At 40.1% G+C, this 12551-nt stretch overlaps 1 protein-coding gene across 1 annotated transcript in view; it reads left to right on the plus strand.

The window, feature by feature from the left end:
* The window catches only part of Iftap (intraflagellar transport associated protein), a 75985-nt gene that overhangs the window by 11663 nt on the left and 51771 nt on the right, over positions 1–12551 (plus strand). The window contains exon 2 of the mRNA XM_050147113.1: positions 3396–3546. Within this exon, the coding sequence (XP_050003070.1) occupies positions 3414–3546 (133 nt within the window). The 5' untranslated portion in view covers positions 3396–3413. The remainder of the gene's footprint in view (positions 1–3395; positions 3547–12551) is intronic.

The following is a 12551-nucleotide window of genomic DNA, read 5'->3' on the forward strand; positions in this document are numbered from 1 at the left end:
AAATTCTTCAACAGTTGACAGTTTGTGAAAGTCTTAAAAAAGCCCAAATGCCTGGATTGTTACAAACACAGAAATGAAATGAGAAGCCTTGAAGGATTTCTTTCCCTCAGTGCTGTGCTGTATATAGCCTGTTCACCATTTGCCTTTGAGAGTACTGAGCTATGTTGAGAGTAAATAATCAAAATATACCAATTGGAACTTTGGAAAGGAGACCTAAAGAAATTTCTGTGACTGTTTTTTTTTGTTTTTTTAAAATAAACATAACTTTGAGAAGACATTTGCAGCGGTAGAAACCACAACTTGGCCATTTTTGATGCACTGAAGTAGACCAGCTGAATGCTTTGAGGACTAGATTATTGGTATTATGCTTGCTCCAATTCTGGGAAAGTAGGCAGATGTTGAGATTGTTGGGTTTTCATGTATGTCCTGCTGATAGGGAAATGGTAGTCGCTGGTGAGGTTCTTTGTTGGCATTTATTATCTGTCAGCTACAAGCATACCTTAATAAGCTTTCCATTGCTGAAGCCTGCACATTGCTGTAGGTGGATCTGTTGTAAGTGGTGACTTTTTAGGTATCCAATCTTCAGGTACAAGTAGCTTGAAATGGTGCCTTTAATTTGAAGTTGCTACCCGGACTATTGTTTTCATTTGGTCCTCTGGCATCATGCTTCATGTGAGATTGGAATGTACGAGGTGTTATCTTGTACTACCATCAGTGCGTTCAAAGCATCAGAGTGTTCAAAATCAAAGTGATTCTCTGCCATCGTCTTCTTCATTATCATGAGGAAGGCTGCGTTCCGTAAGGTGAGCACACATTTCATTCGTAGAACAGTCTTGTGAGCTTAATAGAGCTTCATGGCTCTGTAAAACCCGTGGGTTCACATGTGTTTCAGAGTACTTTGGATTTTAGTAAGGTAGGTGGTACATATGACATGCATTGTACATCTCTCCAGGTGGGCTGAGAAGGCAGTTTCGTGTTGTTTTGAAAATGTGATGAGTCACAACTGGGTAGAAAAAATAAGACGCAGAGATACTCTCATGTTAATTCAGGTCAGGTCTTGTCAGTAAATGAGTTTGAACATCATCTTCAGAAAGCACTTTTACCTCCTTAGTATTTAATATCAAAACTGAAGTTTAGGAAACAAGGCTGAGCCATTACAGTGCCCCTTCCAGGAGAAGAGGAAATAGGTCCAGAGATATCAAGTAACTTTCCTAAATTTACATACAAGGACTGTGACTGTGAAGCTGTTTGAAAGATCAGGCTAGATTTCTAATTCCTAAGTGGTGGGATGCCATGGATCTGATTATGTTATTATACACACACAAATCTATTTGTAGAGAATAGCTTATATTTTCCTGTTTTTGTAAAAATGTCTGTAATCATAAACATAGAGACAGGTTTAGAAATATATTTACTTGACTTCTGACAGAGTTTGCAGGTGGGATTTGTGGGGTCAGGGGCTAATTAGCACCTTTAATGCTCTGTACCTTAGACATTCCTGTGTTGTTTGTATTGTAAAGGGTTATGATAGCTGTAGTAAAGGACATCTAAAAGTTAGTAACAACTATAAGATGTTTATTCCTTTTTAAATGAAAGATGATCATTTAAAAGATGGATTTCTATTATTTTTAATTGTGTGTATGCATGCGTATTTGTGTATGTGTGTATGTGTGTGTGTGTGTGTGTGTGTGTGTGTGTGTGTGTACCTGCAGAGGCCAGAGGAGTCAGATCCTCCTGGAGCTGGAGTTACAGAAAGTTGTGTGCCTCCAGATGTCATGCTGGGAACTGAACTCTGGTCCTCTGTAAGAGCACCACTATGGAGCTCTCTCCCCAGTTCCAGATTTTTATTCTTGTTTCAAAAAAAATAAAAAGAAACTTGGTGCTATAATTCCTTACCATATAGTGTAGTGGTCCCTTATCCCCTTTTTATTATTCTGCATGTATTACTTTGGCAGTGTTTCTTCTTCTTCTCCTTAATGTAGATAATCATTTTTACCAAGGCTTTATAAAATAATATTTTATACAGAATGAATGGAATTCAACCAGATATGATATCCTGAATGAAGACTAAGTTCGAACTGCAAAGAATGAGACAGTTAGCAGCATGAAAAAATGAGTTCTGTGTGAAGGGGCCAGTGGTGCTGTGAATGTGATGATGTTCAGTTGAATAGAATTAGTCCACACCCAGACCATGTTGGAGTCTCAGTTCCAGTTTGTCATACTGTGAACGTGCTATCAATTACACACATACAGGTGATGTGGTATCAAGTCTTTCCCAGTCCATTGACTGAGGGCTTGATAGGGTTCCAAGGACAGGGAAAGTCATTGGCCAAGTTCAGCTGATTTGTCAAGTCTAGTGACATTTTGACCATTGTACCTGTTCAAATGAGCATCTTTAGCTCAACATTAGGCTACCAGCTCTACACCACACCCCAAGGTCTTAAGTATTTGGGATGCAAGTATGAGAAAATGGAGTCGGTGTTTTTGATTGTGAGTATAGAAGCAGACGAAGAAATACATATAACTCTTTATAGAGAGTGTCCTAAGTACACAGTACAGGTGGCATGAGAAGTTACAGCCAGCCCTTCCCATGGTAGAGAGTGGTCTCTGTGTGTGGGTGGCTTGGAGAACCTCAACTCTGAACTCAGTTTTGGAAAATAAATGTGTTCCAACAAATATAATGAGAAGATTAAGATGGTTCAGTGTGTCCTTGTTCAAGGATGTCAGGTACTAAAGGGGTTAAAATTATTCAGTACTCCCTTCACAGGCTCAAGGACTACTTGGGGAAGGTTAGGGAGACAGACTTAAGTTTATTTTTAGGATTTTTAGTAGGACTGCCAATGGTTTCAGTGGAATGTCAGGATTCTAAGACCTGCATGTGCTAAGATACAGGCAGGGCCACTTCTTGCTAGTTATAGTACTTCTGTGCTCACAGTAGATAGAGCGAAGTGTGATTTGTTGTTTTAAGGGCTTGAGTTCAGGGACTGGGCAGGAATGTTTGGCTTTATGAACTTACCTGGGGTTGTGGAAGCTAACACTGAAGCACCTGATCATACCAGCTCCAATAGTTGTTGCTACTACCTGGGGTGGTAGTGCTGATGGTGATGGTGGTCCGTAGATGTCCTCTGAGACTCTTCTCACATTGAAAGATTTGTAGTTTCTAGTTGAGTTATGTGACACTATTCTTGTGACTTAAACTTATACTGAGAAAAATGAAATCCAAATCAAAATAGGTAGTTAGCAGTTCACAGCCCAGAATGTGCTGAAGCTTCCAGCTCTTACTGGAGTCCACTGCTCCAGCAGCGATTCCCCTACCTGTTGGGGCCCTGAATTCCTCTCCACAGTGTTGCTGAAGCTGCCTTACTCTCTAGCTTGTGTTTGTCTTTGTCTTGTAGAGTGGCCTGTGAATAGGAATGCCTGCCCAAATACCAAGACCAGAGATAATGGATGAAGATCAGTTAATGAAAGAAGTCTTGGATAAGTTTATTAATTGTCCTGAGCAAACATATGAAGAATTTCTGAGCACTTTTACTCATCTTTCAAAAGGTAAAATATTGAATTTTTCATAATATTTTTATTGATTATTTGGAAATTGTATATCATGAACCCTGAGAAAACTCACTGCCTAGTCCTCCCAGGTCTGCCAACCCCTTTACCCTTGTGATGTCCTGCTGTTTCCCCTCCCCCCCTAAAAAAATAAGAAGAAAAAGAAAAAGAAGTCCAATCTGTGTTGCCCATATACTCACTGGAGCATCGTCAAACTCCCAGTAGCCAGCCCTGTAAAGAAAGCTGAGTCCTTCCTCACCTGGAGAGCTACATGAAGTAACATTTTACAGCAACAAGTAAGTAACTTCTTAAGTCTGTGTCTTCGGTGTCTTTTCAGAAGACTCATGAGCATTCATTCAACTCCTTAGAGCACATCATTCTTGCTAGAGACTTTGTGACTGATAGGTGTAAACACCTAAGTGTTTATTTGTTCAAGAATTGTGTTGTAGAGTCAGAGATACTTGATAACTGCAGATGAGCTGAGAAGATTTTAGCTGTTCACTTCATTTTATCTTTCAAGCTGTTAAAAGCACATTTAAGACACTCTCTGCATTTGGATTTTGGTGTGATCATTTTCCAGCTACTTGACTTTGATAGGGGTTGTTACCAGAAAGTAGGACTAATCACGGCACCTCCCTCAAAGGATGCTAAAGACTAAGGATATGCTTTGCAGAACTGGTCACAGTGGTTAACACATTGGGTGTGGTTATCATTTTTGGAATGATGGTGATACTGTTGATGAGGATGGTGCTGAGGTTTCTTTTTTTTTTCTTTTTTGAAACTTTTTTTTTTATTAAAAATTTCCACCTCCTCCCATTTTCCTCCTCCTCCCCCTCCCTCTCCAGTCCAAAGAGCAGTCAGGGTTCCCTGCCCTGTGGGAAGTCCAAGGTCCTCCCGCCTCCGCCTCCATCCAGGTCTAGGAAGGAGGAAGGTGAGTGGGAACAGACTAGGTTCTCACAAAGCCAGTACATGCAGTAGAATCAAAACCCAGTGCCATTGTCCTTGGCTCCTCAGTCAGCCCTCATTGTCAACCACGTTCCGAGAGTCCAGTTTGATCACATGCTCCATCAGTCCTAGTCCAGCTGGCCTTGGTGAGCTCCCATTAGATCAGTCCCGCCATCTCAGTGGGTGACTTCCTTGCTCATGTTCTCCCTCCTTCTGCTCCTCCTTTGAACCTTGGGATCTCAGTCCAGTGCTCCAATGTGGGTCTCTGTCTCTATCTCCATCCATCGCCAGATGAAGGTTCTATGGTGATATGCAAGATATTCACCAGTGTGGCTATAGGATAGGGTCATTTCAGGCACCCTCTCCTCAGCTGCCCAAGGAACAAACTGGGGACATCTTCTTGCACACCTGGGAACCCTTCTAGAGTCAAGACTCTTGCCAACCCTAAAATGGCTTCTTTAATTAAGATATCTACTTCCCTGTTCCCATATCCACCCTTCCTCCATCCCAACCGTCCCATTCCCCCAAGCTCTCCCCATCCTCCCCTTCTCACTTCTCTCTCCCCATCTTCCCTTACTCCCACCCCACCCCCAATCTCCCCATTTTTGCCCAGCAATCTTGTCTATTTCCAATATCAAGGAGGATAACTAGGAAACATCCCTTTGACCTGGAATGATATGGCCTGGATGGAGCCTGACGTCTAAACTCAAAGTGTGTGTTTCATTATGTGCTTGCTCATTCTATATAGTGTTCATTTTTAATTGAGCCAACACTTAAATGCTTAGTAATTAAGAAAAAATTGATTCTAATTTTTTAGGTCACGTGAAAAGATCTGGTATGTGATTTCCCTTATAGCAATGTTAGTTGGAGCTCAGGACCCTTGCCACGGAATTCTTTTTTTTCTTTTTTTTGGTTTTTTGAGACAGGGTTTCTCTGTGGTTTTGGAGCCTGTCCTGGAACTAGCTCTTGTAGATCAGGCTGGTCTCGAACTCACAGAGATCCGCCTGCCTCTGCCTCCCAAGTGCTGGGATTAAAGGTGTGCGCCACCACCGCCCAGCTGCCATGGAATTCTTTAGTTCTGTCTGCAAATGTGTGCACTCATGTGCCTGCCTTGGAGTGCTTTAGTTCCATCTGAAAGTGTGTGCATCGTTCATTCATGTGCCTTAGAGCTGTGTCCACTTTAGGTTCTGCTTTCAACGCTGGCCCTTTCTGGACCATCAATACACATTTGAGATCTCTCCACGGAATCTCATATTAGACTCATCTGAGAGGCTTTTGGACTCTGTTGTTACAGAGCCCATTCTGCAGCTTAGCTGGGGCCAAGGAGCCACCATTTTGTAAAAGCTCCTCTGGTGACTTAATGTATATCCATGGTTGAGAATAGGGCTTTCCTGTCTGGAGACCATGACCTTCATAGTAAACCTGATCTCCTGATTTGAAATCCTGAGCATGCAAAGCAAGGACATTTTAATGAAGAGAGGGAAAAGGGAATCTGACATTTTTGTTTGATTGTTCAAGGTATAGGTTGAACACTTCTAATTTGAAAATCTGAAACCTGAAAATTCCTGATTCCACATGTACAAAAGTCCACATCTGACCTCATGTGCTAAGTTAGAGTAAAAATACTTATGCATTAAAACATGTAATTAAAAATGTATGAGTTTACATTCAGACTAAGGCATATAAATCATAAATGAATATCAAATTTTAACTTGGGCCTTTTCTCCTCCCATTCTCATTTTATATATATTAAAACATTCTTGTTAATTGATTTTCATTGAGCTCTATGTTTTCTCTGCTCCCCTTCCTGCCTTTCCCCTCCCTTTCAACCTTCTCCCAAGGTCCTCGTACTCCAAATTTACTCAGGAGATATTGTCTTTTTCTACTTCCCATGTAGATTAGATCTATGTATGTCTCTCTTAGGGTCCTCATTGTTGTCTAAGTTCTCTGGGATTGTGATTTGTGGGCTGTTTTTTTTTTTTTGCTTTATATCTAAAACCCACTTATGAATGAGTACATGTGATAATTGTTTTTCTGGGTCTGGCTTACCTCACTCAAAATGATGTTTTCTAGCTCCATCCATTTGCCTGCAAAATTCAAGATGTCATTTTTTTCTGCTGTGTAGTACTCCATTGTGTAAATGTACCACATTTTCCTTATCCATTCTTTGGTCGAGGGGCATTTAGGTTGTCTTCAGGTTCTGGCTATGACAAACAATGCTGCTATGAACATTTTTGAGCACATGTCCTTGTGGCACGATTGAGCATCCTTTGGATATATACCCAAAAGTGGTATTACTGGGTCTTGAGGAAGGTTGTTTCCTTATTTTCTTAGAAATTGCCACACTGACATTTAAAGGGGCTGTAACAGCTTGCATTCCCACCAGCAATGCGGGAGTGTTCCCTTTTCCCCACATCCTGTTCAGCATAAGTTATTATCAGTGTTTTTGATCTTGGCCATTCTCACAGGTGTAAGATGGAATCTCAGAGTTGTTTTGATTTGCATTTCTCTGATGACTAAGGATGTTGAGTATTTCCTTAAATGTCTTTCAGCCATTTTAGGTTCCTCTGTTTAGGTCTGTACTCCATTTTTTTTAAATTGGATTATTTGTTCTTTTGATGACCAATTTCTTGAGTTCTTTGTATATTTTGGAGATCAGACCTCTGTCTGATATGGGGTTAGAGAATATCTTTTCCAATTTTGTAGGCTATCATTTTGTCTTGTTGACCATGTTCTTTGCTTTACAGAAGCTTTTCAATTTCAAGAGGTCCCATTTATTAATTGTTTCTCTCAGAGTCTGTGCTACTGGGGTTATATTTAGGAAGTGGTCTCCTGTGCCAATGTGTTCAAGTGTACTTCCCACTTTCTCTTCTATAAGGTTCAGTGTGGTTGGCTGTATATTGAGGTGTTTGATCCATTTGCACTTGAGTTTTGTGCATGGTGATAGATATGGGTCTGTTTTCATTCTTCTACAGATTGACATCCAGTTATGCCAGCACCATTGGTCCTCCTGTCTGTTCTTATGCCAGTACCAGGCTGTTTTCAGTACTGTAGCTCTGTAGTAGAGTTTGAAGTCAGGGATTGCTATGCCTCCAGAAGTTCTTTTATTGTACAGGATTGTTTTGGCTATCCTGTGTTTTTTGCTTTTCCATATGAAGTTGATTACCATTCTTTCAAGGTCTGTGAAGAATTTTTCTGGGATTTTGATGGGCATTGCTTTGAATCTCTATATGGCTTTTGGTAAGATTGCCATTTTTACTATGTTAATTCTGCCTACCCAAGAACATGGGAGAGATCTTTCCACTTTCTGGTGTCTTCTTCAATTTCTTTCTTCCAAGATTGAAATTTCTTGTCATACAAGTTTTCCACTTCTTTGGTTATTGTTACTCTGGATATTTTATGCTATTTGTGGCTATTGTGAAGGGTGATGTTTCTCTGATTTCTTTCTCAGTTCATTTATCATCTGTATACAGGAGGGCTACTGATTTTTTTGAGTTAATCTTGTATCCTGCTGAAAAACGTTCAATATTTGAAGTCCTTTCAGGTGAGGGTTTCCCATACCCCACTGTTTTCTTTTTTCTTTAAAAAAAATGCTGTCAATTTTGACAGTATTGGACTCTCAATATAATATTGTGTCCTATTTCTCTGATAGCCAAAAAATAATATCATTGTCTATTTTGTTTATACTTAAACAAAACATGTAGGCTGTGAGTTTTATTTATACTTGAGGGCAGTGAATAATTTAGATCTGCTGATTAATTTGGGGACCACGTGAATGAACTGTTTTGTCCTGATATGCAGATCCTGTCAGAATGACCATTAGTCTGTGAACTCGGGATTGTAGCATCTTTTTGTTAATGAACTTGGGTTTAGGAAGTTGCTTGCTTTCTCTGAGCCTAGTGATTTAGTTCTTGCTTTTTAGCCCTAAACATGGCAGTATGAATGGCTGGCATGAGATGGTCCAAATAAAGATAAAACTGGAAGAATTAATGACGTTTAAATCTGTATTACTTTAGATATTATTTGTATACCTGATATTATTTTTGTACCATGGAATTGTGAAACCTTAGCATTAGCTTCCCCTTTATCTAGTCTGTCTTCAGATTCTGTCTTGGCCATTGCATGCCGAGAAAGAAACTGCTTCCCATGTGGTGACTTCCTTTTGAATGCAGCATGGGGCCCCAAACCGAGCTGAAATAAATGACGATGTGAGCCACATAAACTGCAGCTCCAAGCATGCTCGCTGCTGTTTCCTTTCAAAATATCCCCAGGCGCCTGCTCACATTAGAGACTAATGACCTGAAAAATTCCTCTTAAAGCGCAAAGAATTGTATGTACAAAAATATGTCTTAAATCAGTAATTGTCCTTTTCCCCCTTGAAACATTTAAATACCTCCTAAAAGACCAAATGGTACTTAGGGACATGACTCAGAATTGAGTGATAGCCTAGATAGTTGATCCAGGCAGATAGGCTAAGAAATTCGGTTGTTTTCTGAAGGCTTCTGCCTCCCCACCCTGTTTTTAGGCCCTTCATTTGTCCCAGTATGTTTGGTTCTTTTGCATGAATCTTTCTGCTGACATGGCCATCAGGCAGACTGAGGCACATTTCCTTGGTAGTTCAAGTTCTCAAGTCCATTACTATGTCTATTGATTGACTATTCTATTTATGTTTATAATAGTTATATGCCAGAATGCTTATGGGATTCATTTTCTTTAGAGGAGTGTTAAGAGGGTCAGTAATCCCATTAAACTTATTTCTCTGGAAAAATTAAACTATAGGCTTTTTGAGAGAAATTCACATTATTGCTTCAGACCCCTGGAAAGCAGCTGGAGACTGTTAATATCACACATCATTCTCACTACATTACACTGAAGTTGATTATATTTTGGAGGTTTTTTTTTCAGTTCAAAAAAAAGATTTTTAAACCATGGTACATATTTGATTATAAATACAATGTTCTATCAAAATGTTTAGAGATATTAATTACTAATTTTAAACAGATAGTTAATGAATGAATTCTCAATAGTGTCTTCAGTTCAAGAGGATAATTACACTGGAAGATATGTGTTAGAAAATCAGTGTGTGGAATTTTGTTTTTCCCATTGGAAGACACAGTATATGTTGTCAACATTGTGGATAAAAATAATCTCTTAATTTAAGATCTTCGTAGAATATCTAGGTGGAAGAGGCATCCCCCCATTTGTCAATTTATATCATTGTAAAGGTTTTAAAAATGTGAATTTTTTAAATAAATATTTATTTGGCGATAGTGGGTTGTTGGAACTTTTAAGGGATGGGGTCTAGTGTGAGGTTATTAGGTTGATGGGATGCCGCTCTCACGAGGGACTGAACTTTGTGGAGTCAGTAAATTCCAATTAAACTGGGTGATTATAAGAGTGCAGTACTGATCTCTCCCTGGTCCTTGGCTTCCTAACTTGACTTGAGTTTTCTCCCCCATTGTGTTTTTACACCATGAAGCCCTTCCCAAGTCACTGGCATCACCCTCAGCAGATACTGGCATTGTGCCCTTGAATTTTCAAAACCATGAATTAAACAAACTGATTTTTTATAAAACATCCGACCCCAGGCATTTTAGTACAGTAACAGAACTTGGACCACCACAGAGTGTTATAGTCGTCACTGACTCTCGGTTTCCAGTGTTTACACTTCCCGTGTGTGCACTCTCGGTTTCCAGTGTTTACACTTCCCGTGTGTGCACTCTCGGTTTCCAGTGTTTACACTTACCGTGTGTGCACTCTCGGTTTCCAGTGTTTACACTTACCCGTGTGTGCACTCTCAGTTTCAGTTTCCAGTGTTTACACTTACCGTGTGTGCACTCTCGGTTTCCAGTGTTTACACTTCCCTGTGTGTGCACTCTCGGTTTCCAGTGTTTACACTTTACCGTGTGTGCACTCTCGGTTTCCAGTGTTTACACTTCCCTGTGTGTGCACTCTCGGTTTCCAGTGTTTACACTTCCCGTGTGTGCACTCTCGGTTTCCAGTGTTTACACTTCCCTGTGTGTGCACTCTTGGCTTCCAGTGTTTACACTTACCGTGTGTGCACTCTCGGTTTCCAGTGTTTACACTTACCTATGCAAGCACTTATGCACAACCACAGCTGTTGTTCTAGTTTTGTGCTTTATGTAAAATTACTAATTTCCATGAAACTTTCCTATATTGCCTACCATTCATCTTAAAGTAGTTTGGAATCTAAAATGGAGGTTTTTCCATGACAGGCTTTCTTGAAGCCTGGGCTGGCCTCAAGCTTGCTGTGCAGCCAAGTGTGACTTTCTTATGTTCTTTCTGCCTCCCCCTCCTGAGTGCTGGGATTCGTTGTGAGTGCTCCCAGGAGACTGAAGAGACTCTACTGTGATTTTATGATTAACAACTCTTAAATTAATCTGTTCCTAATTTTCTTTTTATTTCTTAAAATACTCCACAGGTCAGCTCCCCAAGGGACTCTTTTAGGTCCTTGAAACATTTAACCTGTTTTATTTTTATTAAGTAGAAATCGAAGTTTTTTTCAGATCTTGATGGACACTTCCATTTCTCATTTCTCTGTGTTTTCTCATTCATTTGCCACCCTTTCTTCTTAGCACTTTCTTTTGCTTGTGGTATGTCTTCAGGAAAGGGCTTTCCACACGATGCAGAATATTCCGTGTTTGGGTGTCTAAGACAAATGGTGGTGCTCTGGCCTTGGAGTTCCAAAACCTAAATAGGCTTCCATTTTGCTCAGAGTTTCATATCTCGTCCCATCCCAGAGGACAACATCTGTGTCTTTCACGCACATGTGGCTGCCTGAGGAGCTGTGCGGGTTCACATTTCAGGGATGTGTGGCGGGCCTGTGGTCTGTGCTCACACAGGCCTGCCCTGTTCAGCACACTGGTTACTAGCCAGAGGTGACCGTTGAATACTTGAACTGTGGCTGGTGCCATCGAGAGTTCTGGGACTCAATATTTATTTACTTTTAATTCTTTTAAATATAAATATGGTAAACCACACTCAGTTAATTTATTAGGATAAAAGTTTAAATGTGTTTGGGACAAATTGGTTATGTGAGTCATTTTTTAAAGGCAAATGTTTGGAAATCAAAGTAAATAAGTATTTTTAATCTAAATTTGGCTTCTGATTTGTGGTATGCTATAACTGTAAAATAGATATTCGATTTTGAAGATTCAGTATAAAAATAGAATATATTGCTGGGTGTGGTGGTGAACTCCTTTAATTCCAGCACTCTGGAGGCAGAGGCAGGTAGATCTCCATGAATCTGAGGCTAGTCTGGTTTACAAAGTGAGTTCCAGGACAACCAGGGCTTTTATACAGAGAAAACCTGTCTCAAAAAAAGGGATATAGATGATATTTTTTTATTACCTACATTTGATATGGTTAGTAATATTAAGATACTATATTGAAATGGATTTAAATAACAACATGAATGTCAACTTCACTTTTTCTTTTTTATCTCTTTCAGACATGACTATTTGAAATTTAAAATCACATGCCACATTGCAGTTATGCCTAACAATAGTTTTAGACTTCGCTGGCTCTTAGAACTAGCCTTTATGAAAGCATAGATTTCAAAGTCTATTCTGGGCTTCTGGAGTGAGTCCCTATTGTGAGGAGCTGAGGTTTGCTCTCTATGGGCCTCTGTAGATGATCCTGTGGCGGCGCTGAGTCTTTTGACTGTGAGGACCATGGTCTAGATGACATTACAGAGGCCCTTAGAGCAGTCACAAGGCTATGCATGTTCTCTCTGCCGCCCGTAGTTGTTTAAATTTGTTTCTGTTTAAACTGTAGAGCTGGAAGAGACAGCCCATTGCTCTCTGTTTTGGACTCGTTTATTGATGTGTTTGCCCATCATTTGTTGTCACAGTAGTATGAAGACATAGTTTTTACCATTCCTTCTATGCCATAGCGTCCAGAAAGTCATTGTACATTGGAAATCTGCTTGGTGTCAGGTCAGAGATTGAAATTCCAGACGGCTGACCACCACACTTCCCCACAGAGACACCCACCAGTGTTAGTGTGTGAGAAAACCAGGCTCCCATGCTGGCCGCAGC

The sequence above is a fragment of the Alexandromys fortis genome, unplaced genomic scaffold (assembly GCF_014885135.2).
Source record: "Alexandromys fortis isolate MF-2015 unplaced genomic scaffold, M_Fortis_MF-2015_v1.1 scaffold_12, whole genome shotgun sequence".
Lineage (NCBI taxonomy): Eukaryota > Metazoa > Chordata > Mammalia > Rodentia > Cricetidae > Alexandromys > Alexandromys fortis.